The sequence below is a fragment of the Littorina saxatilis genome, linkage group LG17, assembly GCF_037325665.1.
Source record: "Littorina saxatilis isolate snail1 linkage group LG17, US_GU_Lsax_2.0, whole genome shotgun sequence".
NCBI lineage: Eukaryota > Metazoa > Mollusca > Gastropoda > Littorinimorpha > Littorinidae > Littorina > Littorina saxatilis.
In genome coordinates this window covers 26,027,417-26,054,089 of record NC_090261.1, presented here as the reverse complement: position 1 = coordinate 26,054,089, position 26,673 = coordinate 26,027,417, and the positions used below count along the sequence as shown (strand labels likewise).

Below are 26,673 nucleotides of genomic sequence, written 5' to 3'. Positions count from 1 at the left end.
ATCTCTGTTTTCTCAAATATCAAGCACGTCTTTGTAGTATGACTGGAAATGATCAACATACTACTCAATACCAACTAAATCCCCTATATGTGTACATTTTTTCAGGTTCTGAAGGGGGATACTCCATGGAACAAGACTGGGACTCGTGCAGTAACCATAGCAACGCTACGGCTTCCTCCGGCGCCTCAGATGACCCCCGTCCACCCTCACCCCGTCAACATTCACACCAACAACACCGCCACCAACAACAGCAACAACATCAACAGCCGGCACTGAGCGGAGGAGAGGAAGTGATGTTTTACAACAGCACCAAGGCATTATGGGACAGCCTGGCTTACATCACCAGCATGCCGGAGATGTGTGACGTCATCTTCCACGTGGGCAGGACCCGGCAGCCGGTGTATGGCGTCAAGTCGTTGTTGTCCGTCAGGAGCAGGTAGGCACTTACCTTGTTATGTTTGCCATCGTTTGAGCTATCTGCTTCTCCGTATTTTTGTTTGTTAGTTTTTACATTTAGTCAAGTTTTGACTAAATGTTTTAACGTAGAGGGGGGAATCGAGACGAGGGTTGTGGTGTATGTGTGTGTGTGTGTGTGTGTCTGTCTGTGTGTGTAGAGCGATTCAGACCAAACTACTGGACCGATCTTTATGAAATTTGACATGAGAGTTCCTGGGTATGATATCCCCGGACATTTTTTTCTTTTTTTCGATAAATACCTTTGATGACGTCATATCCGGATTTTTGTAAAAGTTGAGGCGGCACTGTCACACCCTCATTTTTCAATCAAATTGATTGAAATTTTGGCCCAGCAATCTTCGACGAAGGCCGGACTTCGGTATTGCATTTCAGCTTGGTGGCTTAAAAATTAATTAATGACTTTGGTCATTAAAAATCTGAAAATTTAAAAAAAACGATCCAAATTTACGTTCATCGTATTCTTCATCATTTTCTGATTCCAAAAACATATAAATATGTTATATTCGGACTAAAAACAAACTCTAAAAATTAAAAATATAAAAATTATTATTAAAATGAAATTTCCGAAATCGATTTAAAAACAATTTCATCTTATTCCTTGTGGGTTCCTGATTCCAAAAACATATAGATGTGATATGTTTGGATTAAAAACACGCTCAGAAAGTTAAAAAGAATATAGATAAAGAAAAGCGTGCTATCCTTCTCAGCGCAACTACTACCCCGCTCTTCTTGTCAATTTCACTGCCTGTGCATCGAGCGCTGGACTGACGATGCTCCGAGTATACGCTCTTGCTGTAGAAATGCAGCGAGTTCAGTTTCATTCTGTTAGTTCGACAGCTTGACTAAATGTTGTAATTTCGCCTTACGCGACTTGTTTTACTTGTCCTGCCAGAAAAGACGATGCTGTGAAATAACTCAAAAGAGTTTGTATGGCTTTTAGTCAGTCAGTCAAACTTTCCTACGTGACATTATAGGCCAGCCTGTAGCGAGGGGTGCGTCAGCAAATCATCAAAGCTAGTCCCTAATAGGTATCATCCTGTGGGACAGGAACAAATATCTTAGTCTCTCTCTGGGATGTGTGTGAAACACGTGGACAAGGAGCACGTCACTGAAGAAAGTTTGCCTCACTAAAAGCAAGAGTGTTTACCCTTTTACAACCCATACGAACCCAATAGTTTTCCCCACAATTTCGTGCATTTAGCAGACAAAAACTGACTTTTGTTTCTCAGAAATTCTGTTCTACATTTTGTGTGCCATGTGTTTCGTAGACTCATTTCATGTAACTTGTTTTTCTTCAGAGTCATGTACCTGAGAATTCTGCACGCACAGAGAACGAGCAGCGCTCCACAAAAAAAGAGCTGGAAGAAGTTGCGTCACTTTGGGAATCGTGACGTCACGTTGAATGACGGCAAAGTTCACATCGATGTCGCAGACTATGACGCTACAGTGTTCTCACAGCTGATCGACTTCCTGCACTGTGGACGCGTCACGGTTGACGTCAGCACTGCCTTAGGTAGGTAAACCCTGCTAAGAATTGTAATTGAATCAAGATGTGGCCTGCGCGCGCGCGCGCGCGCGCGCGTGTGTGTGTGTGTGTGTGTGTGTTTTGGGAAATGTATTGTACGACATACATGTAATCGACATTGAAAATACCACATGGTTTGCTGTGTGATACCAAGTTACACAATTTTTGTATAATATAGTTTAAAAAAAAAATTAAAGTTTGAAATGCGAGCGAAAGAGAGCTATTCAATATTTGAAAAGGCAACAAATTGCTAAGATTAATAGGAATGCTTTCACCAGTTTTGCATATAATTATATGCTTTTGTTGTTACTAGTGAAGCTAACCTATTTCCTGTCCACGCAGGATTATTTTGCGCGGCCTCTGAATACCAAGTACAGGATCTGCGCACAGCATGCTGGGACTTCGTAGAACGGTGCGCGCAACGAGGCCACGCCCACTTCCTGCTGACGTCAGGCAGATCTTACCTTGGGAGGCCGTGTCTGGAGAAGCTTAGTCGAAAGGTAAGTTTATCTATTTATTTATTAGCAAAACTATCATTTTTGCAGGTTTTGAAATGTGTGTTATTACTAGGAAATACCATCGATAATGGTTATCCTCTGAAAAGGAAAACAAATACTACATTTTTGCTGTGTGTAGTGCTAAGAATGGGACAACTACAAGTTAATTCAGTGGTCAGGTGCTAAGAAATGGGTAGTAATACTTAGACACAGATTTAATTGTAGAAATAGGTAGAGATACTTAAACAAAAGGCTTGACGGTTTTCAGACTGACCGGTGACCTTCACATATATAATCTCCATAAAGGCAAAGGATTCCTCCTACTTTTTGGAAGAGATAGGAAACATTAACAACAATTTTATTCTGTTGTGTAGGCCACAAGAAATACAAACAGAATCTCACTCTTTGGAAGCTATGAAACGGTATTCTGCTTTTACGATACTCACCTTCTGAAAAAGTCTGATAATCACGTGCTTAATACTACATGAAGATATGATCATGGCACAGGAGCTTACATTAAAGTATCTGGCAATGCCCAGTCGATCGAAGCATCGTCCCGCAGAACTTTCTTCGAATAATGTATCAGTAGAAGACGGTCATACTTGAATATACGAGCTCCTGTGGGGGTATGGATGTTAACACCGTTAAGACTGATATTGATTGAACGAAGTCGACTTCGCGAAGTCTACTTAACGAAGCTCGCAACACGAAAGCTTCGCGGAGTCGACTTCGGGCTCAATTAAGGACATCCTTTACTTCTGGGTGTATTCATTGCAAGATGTTTGTTTACTTTTACAGTTTTTGAAGACGTGAGGCGAGACTGCTGTCGACTATGAAGGAATAGTCACACCACTGAAGTAAAGGCGAGAGACCCCTGCGTATGACACAGTCTTGCGTTGAAGCGTGACACGTCCACACCCAGTCCAGTAGCGCTCACACCGTCGATCTGTGCCTGATGTCATCCCATTCTCCCGTGTCCCACGATCCGCCGTGTCCCAGTCTGCTTGGTCCCAGTTTGCCACATTCCGATTTGCCTCATACCGAACTGCGGCAATTGTATAATGTCATGTGAAGAATTGCGGCAGACTGGGAGGCAACCATATGTCTCATGTGATCTGGTTGTGCTCAACCCCTCACCTTACATCGCTTCCTTTCCCCACCCCTGTTCCGCAAAGACGATCTCACCGAGAACTAATTTTGAATTCACTTGAACCTCAGAGTATGAGAATGTGGTTGTGTGGCTTTTGATTTTTTCTTCCTCTGCATTTTTTCACGCTGTTCTGGAGTGGATCTTGATTGACAATTTGTGCCAGTGATAAGCTTATTTTTTTGCGTTCTGGCAAACTAGGCTACGCGAAGTGAGTCTGTGATGTTATGAATATGTTAAAAAGAACTATATTTGTTTAATTTCTGTATGATTCATGTTAAGCTTACTTCATTTTTCATGGATTGTCTTTGTAGTTAACGTGCGTGTGCGTGTGTGTGTGTGTTTGTGTGTGTGTGTGTGTGTGTGTGTGTGTTTGAGTGTGTGCGTGTCTTACTGTTGTCTACCCATGGTCCTTTTTCACCCTCAACGCTTTTCTTTTGATAATGTACACCATAGAAATCTTTTCATTGCACATCTTATCTTTCTTCTAATAACCTTGAAAGCATTGCTCGAGAAGAAAGACTATTTTCAAATGCCAGAGACATTGTACAAAGTAAAATGGCATGAAAGCTCAAGTGCAACTATTGTGAAGGTCTCATCTCATTATTGTTGGTGCTATTTGATATTGTTTTGATGATATTATGTTGTGATTGCACATTTTGTAAATTGTATTTGCTGAAAATACGTATGTTAAATATCATTTGTCTTTTGAACCCGTTTCATGTGTGTGTGTGTGTGTGTGTGTGTGTGTGTGTGTGTGTGTGTGTGTGTGTGTGTGTGTGTGTGTGTGTGTGAATCATGACAATGACACTTTAATACCCCAGGAAATATTACATCAAGAAACATTTATTAAATGTAATAATGAAAGATAGAGCCGCTATACATGACATTTGTCCCAAAGAATCCATCGTACTGTGGCTCACTACAGACACCAATACTTAGCATTAGCTTGGTCCATGGACCATGAAGTTGTGTATTTAGCCATCTAGAATTCCCTTGTAAAGGCTTTCCTTTTATTGAACCCGAAGTTGATTTTGGCGAAAACCTGCGCGTAGACGGGAGTGTTTTTACCAACAATTCAGTGACAAAGCTTTGTGAAGTAGACTTTGCCAAGCCGACTGGGCCCAATTAATATCAGGCTTCAAAGGTCAGGTCAGAATTTATCACAAATAAGGATGAAAATCGCTTGATCATTTCAGTGCTTGTTATTCTCTCAGGTGCCAGGAGATTGGTTCCGCACAACTCTCACCTACTCTTTTGCACTGTAGTATAACTACATTGTAATTCTCATTCACTAATACTACATTGTAGTAGGATACTTTAACCGACCGGCGCTTTGATACACGCTCCTGTAGATTGCTTCACTATACAAGGCCACTGATCAGTGGAGGCAAGCGATCATGGCTGCAATAAATAGAGAGCTTTAATGAGCATATTTTTGATAGAAACACGCGTCATATCGACTTGACACTGCACACAATGCACAACATAGTTCATTTTCCCACGAAGATGTCATTGTTCATTTTTCCACCAAGATGCCATTCTTCCCTCATCGGTGGCAATGTTTGCCACACTGTTTTTAAGGGGCGCAGCTCTCCCAAAGCCCAGAAAAAACCAACCGAGTTATTTCTGGAGATTGTCAATTTATGGCTTGCAGTCAAGTTCAGCTAGGCTCAGCCACAACCAGATCGGAGACGCATCAGCACAAGGCTAGAGAAGAAACCATTCTGAACTCAGGACAACGGTGAGCCGGATAAGTCCTCTCACATTCTTTTTAAAACGACTATTAACCCGTTACGTTTATGTAATTACCAGGTTCGAAAAAACGTTGGAAACAAAATCGATTAGTCCATTACTGATCAGCTATTTCTGACCAGGCTCCAAAAAGATGGAAATTTAATCGAGGAAGATTTGATGTCACTGGACTATCACTCACTTGTGGACAAACACACAAAGACATACAAGTCTTTCAAGTCTCTCCATTTCGTCCACAACAGATTAGACAACAGCAGCAAATATAACTGGCATGGTATTCTTTATTCCTGTGTCTCTATTCCCTCCCCCTCTTCGCCTACCCAACCGAAGCCGGGTGGCCACAAGCCGCAGTAAAAAGCGAACTACATCTGGCTGCTATGTATTGAGTTCACCCTGTCATAAATTCATACCTTATTTCAATAAAGTCTCATCATAGCCAAGTCACATTATAGCCTTACCCTACGACGGTGACTCCAAACCGGGCTTGGTGTGATGTGTAGCTGTTGATGGCTTCAAGGGGCAAGTGCGACCACAAAATAATGGCAGACAACCCACGCCTACTCCAATCAGCCTAACTGAACTAAGACAACTCACGCCTACTCCAATCAGCCTAACTGAACTAAGACAACTCACGCCTACTCCAATCAGCCTAACTGAACTAAGACAACTCACGTCTACTCCAATCAGCCTAACTGAACTAAGCCGGACAACTCACGCCTACTCCAATCAGCCTAACTGAACTAAGACAACTCACGCCTACTCCAATCAGCCTAACTGAACTGAGACAACTCACGCCTACTCCAATCAGCCTAACTGAACTGAGACAACTCACGCCTACTCCAATCAGCCTAACTGACCATCGTCCTCACCTCAGCCGGCAAATCAACAGATAGCTGCATGCACCTTTGCCCATTATACAGGCTTTGGCTTGCGGTTCAGTTGCCCATAAAGGATCGGCATCGGGACGATAAGTTAACTTTAACCTTCGGGAATTAATTTGAAGTCTTTGATATAGAGTTTAATTTAATTTAATTTAATTTAATTTTATTTCATTACTTCATTGTCCTATCGCTGTGAAATTCGGGACGCTTCCTCCTAGAAAGTCTCATATATGAACGCTTCAAAAGAGACCCCACATCTGCATAAGGTAGTACTGCATAAGAGACCTGTACTGATTGTTGTTGTAGCCGTGTTGACGGCTGTAGCCACACTTTTGCTCACAGGCCACCTTCGAGGCGAAGTTATTCCCATTCGCTCTGCACCCTCCGTAGTAGAAACCAATACAGCTCCGCGAAGCTTGGTCATAGAACCAACGTGGGATGCGGCCTCGACACGGACCGACTCTCTGCGGCGTTAGGCACACCGAGACTGCGGTTCCGGCTGTGAGCTTGCACTTCTGCTCGCACTGCATCTTGGTCTGGAACCTGTTGGTGTTGCCTCGGCAACCGCCGTAGACGAAGCTCTCGCACTCCCCGGTGGCTGTGTTGTAGAAGAAGGCAGGGTAGTGAGCACGGCACATGCCCGAGATCCTGGGCAGGTTGCAGTCCTTGGTGTTGGACAAGAACTTGCCCGGGGCCACGGACGCAGTCTTGGCGATCAATGGATGCCCGAGGTGAGAGTTGCCACTGGACTCTGTGGGGAGTAACCTTGTAGCTGAGCTGGACCCCTCATTGCCCGCCGAGCTTCCTACGCCGTTGCAGAGCATCTGACAGGATTCAGCCGACTTGAACCGGTTTTCGTTGCCCGCACATCCGCCGTAGACAAACTTCTCGCACTTGCCAGTGGTAGAATTGTAAAAGAAGCGCTGGTCATTCCCCAGGCAAGGTCCAGGGTCTACAGCTGAGCGGCAGATGTGGATCTGGCGGGCCGTGGGACTGGGGTCCTTGGCGATGCACCTCTTCTCGCAGTCCTTGGCCGTGGCGAAACTGTTGCCGTTCCCATGGCAACCGCCGTAGGTGAAGGGGCGGCACCTACCTCTCCTGCTGTCGAAGTAGAAGCGCGGGAAGTACGAATCGCAGGGGCCCGGTTCCATGGGCAGGTTGCACGCTGTTACTAAACATACAGCAAGAAGAAATAATTAGGGACGCTCAGTCTTTACACAAAAGTAGCCTAAAGGTAACGTCCTTCCCGAGGACACGATCATGTTTACCGCCACAGCCTCTGTGAAGGCCTTTACGCGTACATTGAATAAGAACACCCTTTCCCTTGCACTCACACCAAAAATCAATAGCATGGCTACATTCTGTGGAGAAGAGGAATTCTTTGCTGCATTTATTTTTTAGATTGATATCAGTCGTGGGTGCCACTTACAGACTTAATCCAGCAACAAAAAATCCCCACTCTGCACAAGAGGCAACGAGGCTGGTGATTTTAGGCATGTTGAAGGATGCTCTTGTAGCCTACCATGTGAAAGTCGGAACAGATCTTGGGTAGGGAACATGACGAATTAGTGTACCTTATTGAGTCGACGAGAATGCATCGTGTCACTATGCATTTGTCGCTATCAAACATGCCTGCTTTGACATTCAGACCTCAGGTTCAACTAATATATTAGTGTAAGTAAACAACAAAAAGGCAATGGTGATGATGATGGTATCAATAACGATATTACTGTTTTTATTGAATCGACCAGAGGATGTACAGTGTCCTTCCGTGAAAGTACAAAATTTAAAATGAAAATTGAAGTTAATAGTAGGGGAAGGGCCCCTAATATGGACCACTTTTTGTTTATTGCTGATGACTAGCTTGTTTTTTTGCGAAGAAGTTTTATTTTGTGGTTGGTAGTCCTTTTCTCTTAGGTTAACCGTTAGGCCTAATTAGAGTGAAATAGCTTTGATAGACATTCAGCAAAAATTAAATACAGAAAAAATCACAAATGGTCCATATTAGGAGCCTGGGCGCCCAATATGGACCAGTCAAGCGGCCTTCACGATTCACTGTAAAAAGCCCCCTATACTTCAAAATAACATGATACAACTTAGTGTGCAAGTCAGATTAATTCAAATATGCTTTAGATTTATCTGTTTCGGGTTGATGAGAGCATTATTTGAAGCACACCAGGAAACTGAAGAAGCTTATCAAAAACAGAGTGAAAATAAGTGAAATTATCAACTTCCACAAAAAAAAGACTATTTGTTATATATTTTTGAAACCTCGAAGGCTAGTTATAGGTTATTTTCAGCAAGCTTCTTGATGAATTAATTAAAATTGCCTTTAGCTTTTATTTTCTTCGATTTGTTGAAAGTGGTCCATATTAGGGGACTCACACATACTTTGAGGTTTTGCTATTATTTTTTGTTTGCAGTAGAAACTTGGGGTAAACACTGCCAAAATGTAACAAATACGGTCTTAGCTGTCATATATAGCCATTTTTGTGCGATAAAAGCTTTGGCTGTGGACAAAAACGAGTCCGTTTTAGGCAGCAAATTTAGAGTGAACCCTGCCAAAAGTGAAAAAAAGCGAAAAAGCCTAACGGTTTTGAGGTTTGTGTTTCTGCAACAGTTTTGACATGTGCAACTTATCCAGAGAGGGTGAATAAAGCGAATGAAATTGTTTTGAGCGCTCTAGCGCCGTTAGTTTGTCAGAACAGGAGGTGGTCCATATTAGGAGCCGGTCCATATTAGGAGCCTTTCCCCTACACTATTGCATACAAGTAGAATAATTTTCCCAAGAGTCATTAATTTCAAACCGTCGAACGCTGAAGAAGAAGAAGAATTAATTTGAAATGACAAAAATTGAACTTTAAACTTTAAAAACAATTGTGTGTAATAATCAGTGCACGTTAAACCACTCACCAAAGCGGCCTTGCGAAATGACGTCACGAGACATTTGCAGAAGGAGGCATAACACAAGGCTGAAATGACTCATTCTGACCATTGCACGTCTGGAAAACAAGGAACAGGATCCGTAGTTACATACGCTGGTCTTTTCAAATGAACAACGAACATATCAAATATTATCCAATGAAAAACTGCCGATTTCAATTTGTAGCAATCTTTTATTTTTTATTTATTTCTATTAAAAAATAAGTTTTTGTATATTCACGCACTGACACACGCACATTTGCATACGGCAGGAATGCACCTATTTGTCAGTGCACACACTCGCACAACTACACTAACTCAATCACTTCAACTCAATTACACGCATACACACACAAAGCGATACACAGACATACCGACACACACACACACACACACACACACACACACACACACACACACACACACACACACACACACACACACACACACACCATTGATTGCTTAAGAAAAACGTGACAAAAACAAAAAACACCTACCTAGGATTTTGGGCGGTCTTCCAACACTGGCGAACACTGACGTGCAGATGAGCAAAGCGTATGTTGTTCTTCACAGTAAATATGTTTTTGACTTTTCCCAAAGGCTCCTCGCTTTAGACATTTCCGTGTCAACTACAAAGACATCATTATAAGAAAGCCTACAACTTCTTTGTTATGCCTATCACGTGTGATGTGTCTCAAAAAGAACTGGGGCTTAATTACCACACAGGTAACGTACCATTCCCGCTTTCTGACAATGTTTCACAATTTTTTATGTCGGAAGACGTATGTGACAAGTGGCCTCAAAATAGTAGCATAGGAATCACTTCCTTGTCCCATAAGTGACCTATATTGGTCCCTGCTTGTCCGCACCTCTGATTGGCCAGAACGGCGTACGCTTGTTGTGACGTCACAAGGCCATACGGCGTCACCACAGCAATGCCGAACAGTTTATCATCTTTCCACGCTGTCCATAAGCTAAGTAAGTCCAGCCCTTACGTATATATATATATAGTAGCATGGTAGGTATTTACTCACAAATACTGCGATTCTGTTCGATGTAAATTTAAAATTGTAAGGTCTCATGCAGGCTACGTATAGAATGAATTCAATCTAATTGAAATGTATTTTTCGAGGGAGACAGAATAAGCTATACAAACATGCTTTATTTACTCTAATGTAAACATGTAACTACCGCCCTGATATGGCCCTTCGTGGCCGGTCGGCTGGGCGTTAAGCAAACAAACAAACAAACAAAACATGTAACTTGAGAGAGATTGAGAGAGACTCGGCGAGAGAGAGAGAGAGAGAGAGAGAGAGAGAGAGAGAGAGAGAGAGAGAGAGAGAGAGAGAGAGAGAGAGAGAGAGAGCGCGCGACACGCACATGCACTCAAGGACGCACACTACTAACATACACGTACGCACAGAACCCCCCCCCCCCCCATCTCTCTCCCTGACCTCCCCTCCCTGTCTGTCTGTCTGTCTGTCTGCATCTCTCTCCCCCTCTCTCTCTTGAAAATGTATTTCCCTATTTTGGGTACCGGGTGAGGGCTGGGTGCAAAAAAGTAAAAACTGCTGATCCTGTTATCGTCATAAAAAGAAAATTTATCTTATCTTTTCTTATCTCTCTGAAGATAACGCAAAACAAGTATTTTGGTCGCGATGATGTGATCACGTTCGAACAGGTCCTAGACCTAAATCAAATAAGACTTTGTGGCGTCGATATACGGGACACTGCGCATGCTTGTCTAGGCAGTCCGTTTGGAAGGAGTGATGAGCACTGGTCATAATGATCATAAGTCCTATGCCTTGGGCGACAGCATTCCTGAGACAAATATGCATGGGACAAAAGACCGAGCAAATAAAAACATAATTAGCCTATTTAGCACAAACGGCGCCCAGAGGAATAAACGTCTGCCTTCGGCATTGAGCGGGAGCGACTTGTGTGAGAAAAGCAGAGGGAAGACGCCAATCGGTGTCAGGATATGTTTGCTTAATATCCATCATGCCTTGGGGTGTCTCGTAGTATGTCTTGACAAATGGTCATTTGCGACACGCCACAGAGAAGTAGTATTCTTAACTGTCTAGTAATTCGTGTGACCCAAGAATCATTGTGGACTGGGTGGCCGAGAGGTAACGCACTTGCGCTCGGAAGCGAGAGGTTGCGAGTTCGACCCTGGGTCAGGGCGTTAGCAATTTTCTCCCCCCTTTCCTAACCTGGGTGGTGGGTTCAAGTGCTAGTCCTTCGGATGAGACGAAAAGCCGAGGTCCCTTCGTGTACACTACATTGGGGTGTGCACGTTAAAGATCCCACGATTGACAAAAGGGTCTTTCCTGGCAAAATTGTAAGTCAGTCATAGATAAAAAATGTCCACCAAAATACCCTGTGACTTGGAATAATAGGCCGTGAAAAGTAGGATATGCGCCGAAATGGCTGCGATCTGCTGGTCGATGTGAATGCGTGATGTATTGTGTAAAAAATTCCATCTCACACGGCATAAATAGATCCCTGCGCCTTGAGTCCGAGTCTGGAGATACGCGCGCGATATAAGACTTCATATATATATTCATATCCGTTCCTCTTCCTTTTCCTTATTTCTTCGCCTGTTTTTTATTTATTTGTTTATTTATTTATTCTCTCTTTCATTTGTTCTTTCTTTCGTTCTTTCTGTCTTTTCTTTATATTGGAGATAATAGACACTACGTTTGTTTTGGTTTCGGTGATCGAGACTCGGGCTCTTTTGCCTTTTGGAGAAGCATTCTGGGAACGCAAAATGTCGTCGTCTGCCAAAAGAAAAAGGAGCTTGTAGCTGCCGAAGTTACAGGTCCGAAAGGTACAACTTGTGTAAATCTAAAGATTTGTTGCAGTTGTGTCAGTAGTTTTGTCACTTTTCTTACGATTTTGATAACCGAGAAGAGGTATGCGAACGGTGTGGTTATGAAAAACACCCAAAATAACCGAAAACAGGTTATGAAGAAGATTTTTGAAGACAGGATAATATAGCAAGTCGACATCAAATAATCCGTAAGAAGTCCATCTTCCGTGTTTCTATGAATAATTCGTTAATTTGTTGATTTTTTAAGATTTCTTTGTCGTTATAATTATTTGGCAACGAAATGGTTTGTTACTTCGTCCTTGGCTGACTCTACTCCCATCTTGAACACACGGCCAGTACCGTATAACTGGCCTTGATACGGAACGATCCAAGGGGGGGCAATCTCAGTCATCTGAAAGAGGGAAATCCAAACGCAATCCGCCTTGTTCGATTTTATGGGCTTGGACGATAGAGAAAAATAAGAAAAGCAAAAACTGGAGTCCAGTCTTGACGAAACTGCTATCAAGAACGCAGAATTGATTTTTTCTGAGTTTTTTTTCTTTAGCCGTAAGCGCCATTTCTCATTTCGAATTTCTCATAACTGCTGTTCACAATGCGGCCGCAGTGAAACCAACAAAGGGGCCTCACTCTGGAAGAGTTTCCTGCTCCGATAAACATGGTGCTTACGGCTAAAAAAACCTCAGAAAAAGGCGGATTGCGTTTGGATTTCCCTCTTTCAGATGACTGAGATTGCCCCCCTCTTGGATCGTTCCGTATCAAGGCCAGTTATACGGTACTGGCCGTGTGTTCAAGATGACTCTACTCCCTCTTCGTGCGTTCGCGCTCGTTTGATGATGATGTCGACGACGACGACGACGAGGATGATGATTGATGATGATGATGATGATGATGATGATGATGATGATGATGATGATGATGATGATGATGGTGGTGGTGGTGTGTGTGTGTGTGTGTTTGTGTGTAAATAATCATCTCTTCGACAAGCACACAAAACACACACGAGAGAGAGAGAGAGAGAGAGAGAGAGAGAGAGAGAGAGAGAGAGAGAGAGAGAGAGAGAGAGAGAGAGAGAGAGAGAGAGAGAGACTCAGACTCAGAACTTTATTACAAAAGGATAAAGGTTTTAGGCAAAGCCTATTCTTCCAACCTGTCCTTTATACAACACATAAAGACAGACGCACATAAAAAATATAAATTCAATCATATAAAATACAGAAATACATTGTATGGAATGCAACACAATGTGCATTTAAGGAATTTCATAAGGAGAACTGAAAAATTACAAAATTACATTGACATAGTTATACCTTTCATTTGGGAATAAAGTTGATCCGGTCAGCTACACATCCGTTAACACTAGTACAAAATGTTTAACAAAATAACAATTGAACAAGACATTTCATTCGTCGCGATATAACCTTCGTGGTTGAAAACGACGTTAAACACCAAATAAAGAAAGAAAAAGACATTTCATTCACGAATGATGTGTGAACGTGACTGTCTCTTAAACATTTTCACTGAAGTTGCATTTCTTATCTGTTGGGGGAAGGAGTTCCAGAGAAACGCTCCCGAGAAGGCTAAGCTCGATTTGTAGAGGTCTATGCGAGGTATAGGAGGGATGATTTTTTGGGACCCATATCTTTTTGTGGCATGTTTGAAATGTGATTGCAAATATTTAGGACAGTCGTCATTTAGAATTTTATACATGAACACAGCCTTGTTTAACGTCAACTGATCTTTCAAGGGGAGGAAATTCAGGAGCTTTAGTTTATCATCCGTGGACCTATTCAAATCATGCAGAATAAGTTTTGCAGCTCGGCGATGCAGGGAATTGAGTCTTTTTAAATGAACATCACTGCAGTTATCCCAAAGTGTCGATGCGAAGTTTATATGAGGCATTATGTGGGCGTAATAGAACATTTTGAGTGCTGCAGAATCTGCGTAATGCCTTAATTTTGATAACAGGTATACATTTTTTGATACTAGTTTGCAAATATTACTCAAATGAGTTTGCCATTTCAACTCTTGATCAATGGTAACACCCAATAATCTATGTTCCCTAACTTGCTGCACTTGAGTTGAACCAACTGACAGTTGTAATTGTAAAGGACTTAATTGGTGTTTTTGTCTCGTGGTTATCACCATACTCTTTGTTTTAATCGGATGAATGATCATTGCATTAGAAACGCACCACTCAGTGATTTCATCCACACTTGTTTGAAGAGAAGAGTTGACGGATTCCAAAGATTTTTGACTGGTGTGAACAGAAGAGTCATCCGCGAAGAACTCACATCTAACTTTTTCATCGGACACATGAAGGGGTAAATCATTTATATAAATACAGAACAAGATAGGTCCTAATAGTAATACAGACCCTTGAGGGACACCACTCCTGAAAAACTCGTTTGACGAATTTTTACAGTTAATGGATACATACTGTTTCCGTTTTGAAAGATACGATTCAAAAAAGGCACAGGCGGAGTCGTCTTTTAAATAGCACTTTAATTTCTTTAGTAGAAGTGAGTGATCTACTAGGTCAAAGGCTTTGTTAAAGTCCAAAAACAACGCTCCCGTTATTTCTGCTTTGTTTATTGCTGACAGCCAAGTCTCACATAAAGAGCTTAAGGCGGTGTGGCAGAGAGAGAGAGAGAGAGAGAGAGAGAGAGAGAGAGAGAGAGAGAGAGAGAGAGAGAGAGAGAGAGAGAGAGAGAGAGAGAGAGAGAGAGAGAGAGAGAGAGAGAGAGAGATAGAGCAGACAGCCCAAAATAGAGATATTTCTATTTCTGTCTGTTCTTAGTCCGAGAACGGAATGGCACGGAGAGACAAAATTGAGATAAGATGTTACCATGAAAACTTGTTGAATGTGAACAGTTTTATTACAAATAAATAGGTTTTATACCGTTTAGAACGTGCGATCTGGTGCCATTATTAAACAAAAGCAAAGCAAAATAATAAGAAGAAAAGCATTTACATTGCAAAGCATCTGTGTGACTTGTTTCTTTTCGATCTAAAACAACCAAAGAACACGTCACAATAGTAGTTATAAAATGCAATATAAGAGGCAAATAAAATCGCATGGCACATGACAAGATTATACATAAGTGGCACATCTATTACTAACCGTGTCTAGTGTTAAACAAGATTTTCACACATAAACAAAATCACATCTTTTCCATGTTCCAGTGCAGCATTCTTGCATTTCTTCATCGTAGAATATTGCAAACCAAATAAGCGAATGGCCGAGCATGCGAACAAACAAAATTAATCAGGTCACACAAACCGATCTTAGAGATTCACAATATGTTGTTGTTCCAAACTCCAATGACCTTCAACTCGCCCTTGGCCATGGGGAATCAAACACAAGGTCTCTACTGCGAACAAACGCATGAACGGATGGCTTTCGTCTCTTCACATAAACGTCAGCACGCGCATAAAAACGACACCGTCGTGTTGTTTGAATACCTTTCAGTAACTGCCCTATTTTGGCATTGCACACAAGGATACAAAAGGGAATTCAAACTGTTGTCAACATCAGAACCCAGCGTAAAATCAGTCTGAAATGTAGTCCGCAGACTGTCGCTGTGAGATGAAGGCAAGAATGCATCATGATTTTGTCATTTTTATGTGTGAAGAAAACAATGGAACAATGAAATCAAGATCACACTCAAGCTTTCAAACCGGCATATTTTGGCAACCCATCTGTACATCTTTCAACGGAATACAGGAGCGTCAACATGAAATGAACAGAATGGATATAAAAGAATGATTAAAAAAACCCACACACACACACACCAACGAGCTGCCTTCAAACAATGTTTTGCTACACCGGACGCAGTTACATTTAATTGAATTGAACTTTATTTAACAAGGATTAAGATTTAAGGCTACGCCTTTTCTTACAATCTGTCCTTGGGACGCATGGACACACAATTATATAATTACAAAATTAAAAATTAAAAAGTTAAAAAGTTAACCAACAAAAGGAGGTCGGAAAACTTCAGCACGTGATAATAAAGATGAGGATGATGATGAGAGAGAGAGAGAGAGAGAGAGAGAGAGAGAGAGAGAGAGAGAGAGAGAGAGAGAGAGAGAGAGAGAGAGAGAGAGAGAGAGAGAGAGAGAGAGAGAGAGAGAGAGTGAACGGTGGCCCTGTTTCATCAGACAGATGTCATTACTGAGTGTTCCTTTGCTATATTTTTTGTTATTCGTCTCTCATAAAAGAACGGGTTGCATTTCTTCCACGTACAATGTCATTCACAGACACGCCGCAACATGGGTAGACACACAAAAGTATGCACATACAATCAACTCGAAAAACAGATATTCGCTTCATTTTAGAACCCACACACACCCACAAACACCCAGACATATACATCAAGCCTTATGTACGTTTTGATGATACATGTAGTGATGTCCAACCAACCAGCTGTCCATCTTCATTGTCAAGATCAGACGTGACCCCTCTCGTGCCTCGCGTCCTGCCATCACCGTGTAACAGAACATTAAAGGGACACTTTTAAGTCCAATCAGTACAAAAGAAAATGTAAGGAGTAAAACAAGATGCTTTTAGAGGGTACATCACGAAGCGTCCCGGTACCGAAGCGTCCCGGTACCGAAGCGTCCCGGTGCCGAAGCGTCCCGGTACCGAAGCGTCCCACTATAACGCGTCACAGGGGTACCGGGACGCTTTGGTACCGGGACGCTTCGGGACGCTCCCGCGCAGTAGGGCACGAAGCGTCCCGGTACCGAAGCGTCCCGGTGCCGAAGCGTCCCGGTACCAGTCACCACGCACATCCTCGGCTCGCATGCCAATGTATTTATAAAGCAAAGGGAATGCCTGTAATTCACACAGAGCAATCACTTGGTCTTAAACGTGCACAAGACAAACACTTTCATACTGGGGGAGCTAGCCAGTCTGAAGAGTAGCCTACTCGGGTCCAGCGCGAGCGTTTTTTATTACCCAAAGGAACCCAAATGAACCCAAATGAACCCAAATGATACAATTTAAAAGTCGGAGGCAGAACTGAAAAGACTTTTTCCGACGCTCACGCTTAGTGAAGCCAGAAAGCGTGTGTTATAACAGACATATCCCTCTTGTGAACGGACGCCTACGGACTTTTCCCCCAAACTTGTCCACACGGGTACAGTATTTCCAAATTGGTGTGTTGTGAGTACAGATCTAAAGTAAAGTTGGGGAAAAGTTGGACAAAAAGTGATTTTTTTTTTACCGAAAGCAAATCAAGGTCTGTGCAAAATTAAAAAAATCAGTGAAGTCAAGGTCAAATCAAGGTCAAGATTAAATTAAAAAAAATAAATATGGTTAGTCAAGTCAAGGTCAAATCAAGGTCATTCAAGGTTTAAAAAAAAAAAAGTCTAAGTCCTGTGACGCGTTATAGTGGGACGCTTCGGTACCGGGACGCTTTGCTGCCGGGACGCTTCGGTACCGGGACGCTTTGGTACCGGGACGCTTCGGTACCGGGACGCTTTGGTACCGGGACGCTTTGGTACCGGGACGCTTTGGTACCGGGACGCTTTGGTACCGGGACGCTTTGGTACCGGGACGCTTTGGTACCGGGACGCTTCGGTACCGGGACGCTTTGGTACCGGGACGCTTCGGTACCGGGACGCTTTGGTACCGGGACGCTTCGGGGTGTCCCCCATTTAGAAATAGCTAAGGGTAAACGGACGTCTTTGAGTTCGATTGTTTCAATTCCTTAATAATAAAAAAGATAAAAAACCCAGAAAAGCAAATATAAATTTGGCTCTCTTCTTCAATTTGTGCAGCCAAGAACAAAACACAGAATGTTAAATGTTCACTGTGTTGAAAATTCAGACAAAATCCCACACCGGAGCAAGTTGAAATCTAATATGGGGATGGGGATGGGGGGTTCAAACATTTCTTGCACTTATTTTCAAATGTCAAACAAGGCCAAAAACTCTCCGAAGCATCAGACAATAAATACAGATTGTTCAGTTGTCACCATGTCCGCTTTTCTATTCCACCAGAAAACGTCTCTTCGAAGCGAAGATTGTTAGTTCTGTCTTTGCTTTTGCTTTGTTAATGCTCAGCCCGTGTGTTAAGTCGCATTACTGGATGGTCCTTTGACTTATAACAGTTTGGATCGTGTATTTTCTGTACACTGTCTTTGTACAACATTGTGTGTCATACCTTTTAGGTTTTTTAACGATTCACACATCCTTAACCAGCTTGAAGCTGCAGATCATTTATTGGAACCGACGACCGCCATTGCCATGCATACACCTGTTCCGACAGGCTGAGTACGACCGGAAGTTGTTTCCGTTCCCGCCGCATCCTTTGTAAATGAAGTGCTGGCACTGGCCCGTCCTGTTGTCGTAGTAAAACCTGGGCATGTTGGCGTGACAAGGGCCGGCCAGCCTGGGCTGCTGACACACGTTGTGGAGGTCGTGCAGGGGCTGGATGGATATAGAACCCTGCACGGGCTGCTCCACGTGCGTGCCGTCCACGCCAGGCTGGTGCTGGGGACTGCTCGAGGCCTGGCACGTCGACTGGCACTCCGCCGCGGTCTGGAAGCGGTTGTCGTTGCCGCTGCAGCCTCCGTAAATGAACATCTCACAGGTGGACGTGGCGGGGTTGAAGTAGAAGCTGCGCATGCTGGCCCGACAAGGCCCCGTAACTTTGGGCAGCGAGCAGAAAGCGGGGCGTGAACCGGAACTAGGGGAAGACTGCATCCCGCCGCTAGACACCACGGCTTGTGACGCTGAAGACGCCGCCAGCTCGGGCTTGGGAACACAGCGTCGCTCGCACGCCGTCTTGGTCATGAAGTTGTTCATGCTGCCCCCGCAGCCTCCGTAGTAGAACACCTTGCAGCTCATACTATCCTGATCAAAGTACCAGCGCTCTATGTTGGCCCGGCACCGTCCTGTTGTCTTGGGCTGTTGGCAGTCCGCGTGCAGGTTGGGGTTGGGCGCTGTCGCCGCTGAGCCGCCGGACTTGCACTTCTGCTCGCACTGCGCACTGGACTCGAACCTGTTGGCGTTGCCATGGCAGCCTCCGTACACGAAGTTTTCGCATTCCCCCGTACGCGTGTTGTAGAAGAAGGAAGGAATGTAGGCCCGGCACATTCCCACGGCTTTGGGCAGGTTGCACTCAATGTCATCAGAAGGAAGCTGGCCATTTTGAGCATGGGGCTGCGGTAGGGACAAGAGCGCCGATCCAAATCCGGATCCGGGTCCATGAGACTGGCGAGTAGCACCACGGCACGCCCGCTCACATTCTTCCCGAGTCTGAAACCGGTTTTCGTTCCCTCCACATCCGCCGTAGACGAACGGTTCGCACTGTCCACTGTGGGAGTTGAAAAAATACGAGGGAAAGTGAGCGAAGCAAGGTCCGGACGAGAAGGGAATCTGGCAGATCTGGATCTGATGGCTGGAAGGGGTGGCGGCCTCGTTGGTTCCACTCGAAGTTTGGCCGCCAGATCCTCCTGAAATGGTCACCTCGGAGCTGCCTAAAGCGTGCGTCGCTGAGTGCGGAACGTACGCGATGCAGGTGTTCTCGCACTCGGCTTTGGTGGCGAAACTATTTCCGTTTCCTCCGCAACCGCTGTAGGTGAAGGTCTTGCAGTGGCCGTCCGATTTGTCGAAGAAGTAACGCTGAATGTACACCGTGCAGGACCCTGGCTCCACGTGCAGGTTGCACACTGTTAGCACGAGAAGAAAGAACGTTGTACCAAAAAAGCCAACAAACCACACCACACCAATCAAAACCAAACAAAAACACAGGAGTTTTGATTGCGTTAGACAGCAAATGGCCAATATATAAGACATGGACATGAAGTCTTACTCCTGCTTTTTATGTCAAAGGTTTGTAAAATTGCCTTTAGCCAGGAGGGCAAAACCAATAAACCTTTAAACAACGAAACAGAATTAGGGCCTATATAAAAAATATAATTTTTTTTTAACAATTATTGTGAATGCAATTTTACAGCTCGTCATCTCGTCTTTTGCAATAAAATTAGACGACAACAGTTGTTAAACTTGTGTGATATTCAGAATAGAACAATATAAATTCGATCAAGCGCCTGAACATTACTTTGGTTAAACTGAGAAGAAGAAGAACAGCAACAAATAAACAAAAACGAAAAAACAAACAAACACCAATTACAATAACAACAACAACAGCTGAAAGGTTTTCTTTGCAACAATAGTAATAATAAGACGTACCGTCGATGGACGGTGTGTCGATGTAGACGACCTTACAGATGGCTTTTCCTTCCCTCATCCGACACACTTCGCCCTGTCGGCAATTTGTGAACTGGAAGACAGAAACATGGCCCATAAGCTTCCTCCAAACATACTTGACATTTAACAGTTTGCACAGCTTCAACATACAGCTTTCCCTCGGCTCCTTGTTAATTATTTCTTTCTTTATTTGGTGTTTAACGTCGTTTTCAACCACGAAGGTTATATCGCGACGGTTCTTGTTAATTGACCTGTCGTTAAATGTTTACTCCTTCGTGTGACGCGTATCTAGGAATAAGTGCAAATAAAATGTGCAAAACTTCCTGTCTCAAATCTGCCTGAATAGAAAAGATAAAATAATAAAAGACACTGTGGAATCGAAATTACAAGCATGTTTGCTTTTGCATAAAAGTAACAAAAGGGTTCTTCATAAAGAGAACACACGTAATATTAGGTAGAATTTTTAATCTTTTTTTGTTTGTTTTGATTTTATTAATTTCAGACAGGAAAAATGGGTGCTACAAAATCACGACGCATCACCAGCGTGACGTCACCCTGTGTACAGTCACAACTGACCGTCCATCCGTGTGACGTCATTACTCACCCTGCACGGCGTAGCGGTGAAGAGGAAGGGGAAAATGTCGTCCTGGCACAGGCAAGTACCAGGTAAATATCCATTGGGACACTGGAGAACGCATCTTTGTTTTGGTCCATGAGAGTGTTCATTGAGCGACGTTTGGTCTGGTTGTGGGAATGAAAGGGACTCTGCGACACAGAAAAAAAGGAAAGTGAATATTTTGACTATTTCGAAAGCCTATTTCCTCAACTGAAATAAGTATTGACTGATATAAGCAACAACACTGATTTCAGTTGACTAATGATATCTTTGCACCGCTGCAAAAAAAGAAGAAAAAGAAAGAAAAAGATGAATTGTATCCTGACCCAAAGATAGTTAATTGGAGAGAGAGAGAGAGAGAGAGAGAGAGAGAGAGAGAGAGAGAGAGAGAGAGAGAGAGAGAGAGAGAGAGACTGTGTGTGTGCGTGTGTGTTTATGCTCTGGGGATTAACAGTTGTAACATCATCATCCCGTGGTTGGGGGGGGGGGGTATATTTCCAGACTCAGTGGCAGCTTGGAAAAAGTGAATTCTAAATCAAAGTCATGCAAATGATCAAATAAAAGCACCCCGCAGGAAAACAACTCACCAAATAGCTGAGTCATACATTTTATGGATGCAAGCAACCACAAACACTCTACCTGTGTGTGTGTGTGTGTGTGTGTGTGTGTGTGTGTGTGTGTGTGTGTGCGCGCGCGTCTGTATGGCACATCATGTCAAGTTTCTCCAGAGACAATCCTAAGTTTAAAATAAAAGCACCATTTGTCCAAATTTGTCAGAAAGATTTGTATTTATTGTATCAGATTCACTTTGGCCGGATAATCCAGCCTTTTGGGGTATTGCTTTGGATTACGCCTAAATCCGTGGCTAAAATCGTTGCATCATGAGGACAAACGTAGAAAAGATGAATCACTCCCATCGTCTGTCTTTGTGCTAGATTTTTTTTTTAAGATACTGGTCAGTGTTATTCACATTAAAATGAGTCCATGAACGCGGTTGGTGACCTACATGTTTCCTGAACGCGTATTTGAGGTGTTTTAAGGTCAGGTCTATTTGCATTTTTATCGTTTCATGTGACCCAGAATGTTTAAGTAACAACAGTCGTCAGGGACAAGCTGCCATCACAAAACATAAAATACCAGCGGAGGATGCTGGGAATAGAACTGTATGATTTAATATTGCTGTTTTGATGGGCACGTTGCAGGGCCGGACCAAGTTCGTTTGAGGGGGGGGGGGGGGGGTTCCAACTGAAGGCAGGGGTCCAAAGTCCACATTTTTTTTTCTCTGAGAGGTACATTGGATGGCCAGGGGGGGGGGGGGGGGGGTCCGGAACCCCAGGAACCCCCCCCCCCCAGATCCGGCCCTGCGTTGAGGACTTCGGGGGTTGTGATTGGATAGTCTCACACAGCCCTTTTTCGATCATCGGTCCATATTTTCACGGAAGATGCTCAATATTCTTTATCTTTACAAAAAACGTGGTAGTTCGGATTCACCTCGAGCAGACGGTCTTTCCTTCGCTCTCGAAAGGTCGAAGACATGCACTTTTACTTACCAATCGGCTTGCCAACTCTAAAGATGATGATGAATTACCCTAATCTGGGTTTTTTCTCGACGAAACAAGACTTACATATATACAATGTAGGGTATGCCCTTGTACACAACAAAATCAGTCTCCGATTTCAGCGAGACAGTCGTAGGTTACCACTTTGTCAAGTCAGTCTGTCAGTGAGACTATAGCGCGTGCGTGTTTACCTCACTTAAAGGACCTTCAGTCGGTCAAAATGGAAAAACAAACGAAAAGAAGATGAACTTTTTCGCTCTGCCGCGTTTTTAGTTTTTGTGGTTGTTTTTTTACAGGCGAAAAACCTAAAACTTGGCGTGTTGAGCACGAAGCCGCTGTGTAGTCCGGCCGCCGGAAGTAGTGTTATGCGCAATGAACAAGCATGCGCAATAAACATGCGCAAAGAAAGTTGGTCTGCTCTCTTAAGAAACCAGCCGCATCATAAAAGCAAAAACTTGCATTTTGCAAGTTAATAACCCCATATCAAGGTCAGGATAGCAATGACCAATGTAAATGCTATCGTGTTTTCAGCGTGGCGATAGGGTCGGATATTTTGACTCAAACAAGCATAACATGATAAGCCTCGTCTTCGACTTGGTGTTTAATATCATTAGTTATACTTGTCAGTAAAAAGAGTATTTATTCAAAGATGCTTGGGAATAGACGAGGGACTGAGTTTAGGAACAGTTGGAAGAGTGTGTATGTGTGTGGGCTGTTTTACGGGCAAAGGGCCTAGAGTGATTCCCAAAGTTACAGTAGTTGTTCCGAAATCAGGTCAGGTAATGTTTTGGGGTTAGTAAAACAAATTAAAGAACATGTTGGGCAGGGTTGAACTTAACTCCTGTGATCTTTATGATGGGAGGAAAGAGTAAAGTTGGCGGACATCCAATAGCGCTTGCAGCAGTTCACGTCAAGCTTTGATGGATTCATGGCCAAGCTGGTCAGAGCCTTGAAAAGACATCCTTCCTTTAAAAGGTCCGTCTTCCCCAAGAGATAAACCTTTTGCGTCGGTGTGACAGTGACAGAGAGACAAGGACCACACTTGTGTTTTTGCCACCGGAATAAAGGGCGGAAAGCCGTTTCAATATCATTTTTGACAGGTTATTGTTTTTTACGTTGAAGCTGTCATAAAAAAAGATGCATATTTATTCTTGGTGCAAAAGTAGTTTAAAACAAATCAACATTTTTACCGGTAGCGATTAAATTACGACACATCTTCCTATGCAAGTGTCTTGCAGATTCATTGGTAATATACAATTAATGACTGTAGAGACGTCCACATAATCGAAGGGTTCTCTCCCCCCCCCCCCCCCCCCCCCCCCCTGAAGAACACACGCAGAGAGAGAGAGAGAGAGAGAGAGAGAGAGAGAGAGAGAGAGAGAGAGAGAGAGAGAGACAGAGACAGAGACAGAGATAGAGAGAGAGAGAGAAGTGCACATTCTTTGACAAGGCTTGTCAAGCTCTGACGGATCATATGTGTGTGTGTGTGTGTGTGTGTGTGTGTGTGTGTGTGTGTGTGTGTGTATGTATGTGTGTGTGTGTGTGCACGGTGTGTGTGTGTGTGTGTGTGTGTGTGTGCGCGTGCACGGTGTGTGTGTGTGAGTGTGTCTGTGTGTGTTCCACCACATAGACAACCCTGTCTTGGAAGGACTGTGGGTCACTCTTACGTTTTGATGTCTACAACTTATCTTTTTGATCGCGGCTGCCAGGCCTGCTCTTGCATATCGCGGAACATGCCGTCTTTAAATCGCCTATAACCGAAGGTAAGCTCAAGGTTTACATGGACATACGGCAAATTGGTGCAATCATTTTTTGCAAGCTATTAACCGTATCAGCCATGTTTCAGTCTTTCCAGCAAAGATTCTGAAGAGGAAGAAGCAGTTGAATATTTCAATCATAATCACAATCGAGAGTGACAGCTGTTGGAGATAATCGTGGATGTCCCCGACGTGTACATGTTGCTCCCCTTGACATACCATTGACAGCTCTTGACGATATTCTGAGTGGGATGCATGGCCTGATGTTCGACATGAAATTTACAGTCTAACTGTTATGACCGTGACGCGTCATTCGTGCACCACTGACTCTAACCCAAGTTTCAGGTCCCCACGTATACACAAGTTATCAGAGAATCGATAACGTGCACATGAGTTGTCACCACTTGACTTTAAGCCTGATATTAATTCGGCGAAGTGGACTTCACGAAGCTCGCCGCAGGAAGCTTTAGCACTGAATTTTCGGTAAAAAAGACTTCGCGAACGTGGCCAAAAAAAAAAAAAAAAAAAGAACAAAAAAGAAAGGAAAGTTTAGTCAAATACACGCTTTACGGTGGCATTCACAACTTTCCAAAAGTTGACATGTGTCTTTGGTCCGTCTGTGCTTGCAGGGTAAGAAATGTCAACTGTGTCAGCTACTTACCTTGCAGTCCACCCATTGCTTGTGACGTGACTTCAAGAGTATTGTGCAGACACAAGGAGAACACTGCCAAAGCCACGTGGTACATGTTGAAACTGGAAAGACAAAATATAATAATAACAATAACAACAAGAAATTCCTCCGAGGTAGGAAAAACACCCCCGTTGGTCAAAGGGAAATAACCATTCTCACTGCCACCAACTGAGAAGGTTATTTTCCTTTGACCATTAATATGTGCCTCTATAAGTCCTTGTAGAATCTTAATCCACCAATAACTCCCTAACCGTGTGTTTGACTGGTCCCAATTTTTGTAAGGACCGTCTCAGGAATGTATAGAACCTGTTCACCAAGTTTGGTGACGATCGGTCCGTTCATTCTTGAGATCTATATGCGAACACAAACAAACAAACAAACAAACAAACACATCGAGCGAAACCTATACACACCCCTATACCGGGGGTGTAATAACAATTGCAGCACTTTATTGTCCATTAAAATATTACATCAGTAAAAATGGAAAATTTTCTTCGGCACACCCTGCCTGCCTAATATTATGAAATGTTGGCTACTTTCCCGCCTTTAAAGAATCACGTGCATGATGTTTAGTAATAAAAAAAATATAAACAAAGATAAATATTAAAAAGCATAAAAAGAGAAATAAATAAAAGAAGAAAAAAGTCCAAATATGATATTACTGAATTAAGGTAAAAAGTAGGTGAATTTTTGTCCTTTATTGGGGCTAATCGAATGCTAATTCATCCGACAGTGATTCAGTTCTGACCTGTTACGGTTGACCTTCCATTGCATGACGTTTTTCATGAGAGTGAAAAGTATGTGGCGAATTAAAGAAATATCGTAAATAGGCTATCATTAGTGTGATTAGAGGCAATTGCATAGAAAAACATAATTATTCACCAATGAAGAGTTTTTAACAGACGGCAAGAAAGAATTAAAGGACGAGAGAGAGAGAGAGAGAGAGAGAGAGAGAGAGAGAGAGAGAGAGAGAGAGAGAGATAGATAGAGAGAGAGAGAGAGACACACACACACACACACACACACACACACACACACACACACACACAGACAAGCCGGATACAAAATCGAAACAAATTGCACTTACCACATTTTTCTTTTCAAAGCAGCGAATCTTACAGCAAGGTCACAACTAACTGTCACAACTAATTTGCTTTATAGCTCAGTTTTCAGTTTACTATTTATACAAAAAGAGCACTTTTTGGTCACTAAAACCCAGTTGTTTGTTTCAGCAAAAAATAAGTGCGTGTTACACGCGGTGTGTCTCTCTACCGATCTGTGCTGGCCACAGCTTTGACTCCTTTATTTATGCTTGTTGACCCCCCCCCCCCCCCTCCCCCAACAAAAAAGGGCCACTACACTCTCCTCCCTTCCATCAGTTCCCAACGAAAAAGCACTCAGTCAGTTTTACGTCGAAATAAACAGGATCAACCTACGCAAAGGCTGCTTGCAGCGCTGATTGGTCGAGACGAAAGATCGCGAGAGGTCCTAGCCAATGACGTCACTCTTCTGAACTGGCATCTTTACGGGGTTGGAAACTTTAGTGAATGAATACTTGTGTATGGGAGAAAACATGTAAATCTGGGAGCATGCACGTAATTTAAACTGACAGGTTAGCACGCAAGTACGTAGACATTTTCTGGAAGAGAGAAAACCGAATTATAGCCGGGAAGGACTGCCTGTCCCAGTGATTCCACAAACACTCAGAATGGGCTGAGTTTGGAGGGGGAGGGCGGACTGAGTGCTGCTTCTTCTTAACTTTTGCACGTATTTGACCCGTTTTAGGTCACAGT

General features: G+C 43.2%; 2 protein-coding genes and 1 long non-coding RNA gene across 3 annotated transcripts; 2 read left to right on the top strand and 1 right to left on the bottom strand.

The window, feature by feature from the left end:
- On the top strand, positions 1 to 4,359 carry LOC138952977 (serine-enriched protein-like). Its single transcript, XM_070324744.1, has 4 exons — positions 1 to 436; positions 1,776 to 1,990; positions 2,345 to 2,502; positions 3,298 to 4,359. The coding sequence occupies exons 1-4, from the start codon at positions 39 to 41 to the stop codon at positions 3,310 to 3,312; spliced, it is 786 nt and encodes a 261-aa protein (XP_070180845.1). The 5' UTR covers positions 1 to 38; the 3' UTR covers positions 3,313 to 4,359.
- A 1,515-nt stretch (positions 4,360 to 5,874) lies between these two features.
- LOC138953242 (papilin-like) lies at positions 5,875 to 26,146 on the bottom strand. Its single transcript, XM_070325042.1, has 6 exons — positions 25,968 to 26,146; positions 24,851 to 24,942; positions 20,862 to 21,022; positions 20,240 to 20,330; positions 18,265 to 19,716; positions 5,875 to 7,453 (listed from the first exon to the last, which is right to left on the bottom strand). Exons 1-6 carry the CDS (start codon positions 25,970 to 25,972, stop codon positions 6,522 to 6,524), a joined length of 2,733 nt encoding a protein of 910 aa, XP_070181143.1. The 5' UTR covers positions 25,973 to 26,146; the 3' UTR covers positions 5,875 to 6,521.
- LOC138953771 (uncharacterized) lies at positions 16,551 to 17,822 on the top strand. The gene is made up of 2 exons (XR_011451605.1): positions 16,551 to 17,280; positions 17,327 to 17,822. It is a non-coding gene; the product is annotated as an uncharacterized lncRNA (long non-coding RNA).
- Positions 26,147 to 26,673: the final 527 nt, after the last annotated feature.

Bases quoted from the DNA above. Each gene is read 5' to 3' on its own strand.
- LOC138952977 (XM_070324744.1), top strand. From the start codon at position 39: ATGACTGGAAATGATCAACATACTACTCAATACCAACTAAATCCCCTA. The intron at 437-1,775 runs GTAGGCACTTAC...GTTTTTCTTCAG, and splicing joins TTGTTGTCCGTCAGGAGCAG to AGTCATGTACCTGAGAATTC. The intron at 1,991-2,344 runs GTAGGTAAACCC...CTGTCCACGCAG, and splicing joins TGACGTCAGCACTGCCTTAG to GATTATTTTGCGCGGCCTCT.
- LOC138953242 (XM_070325042.1), bottom strand. The intron at 20,331-20,861 runs GTGAGTAATGAC...TCTGTCTTCCAG, and splicing joins TCACCGCTACGCCGTGCAGG to TTCACAAATTGCCGACAGGG. The intron at 19,717-20,239 runs GTACGTCTTATT...TCGTGCTAACAG, and splicing joins CGACACACCGTCCATCGACG to TGTGCAACCTGCACGTGGAG.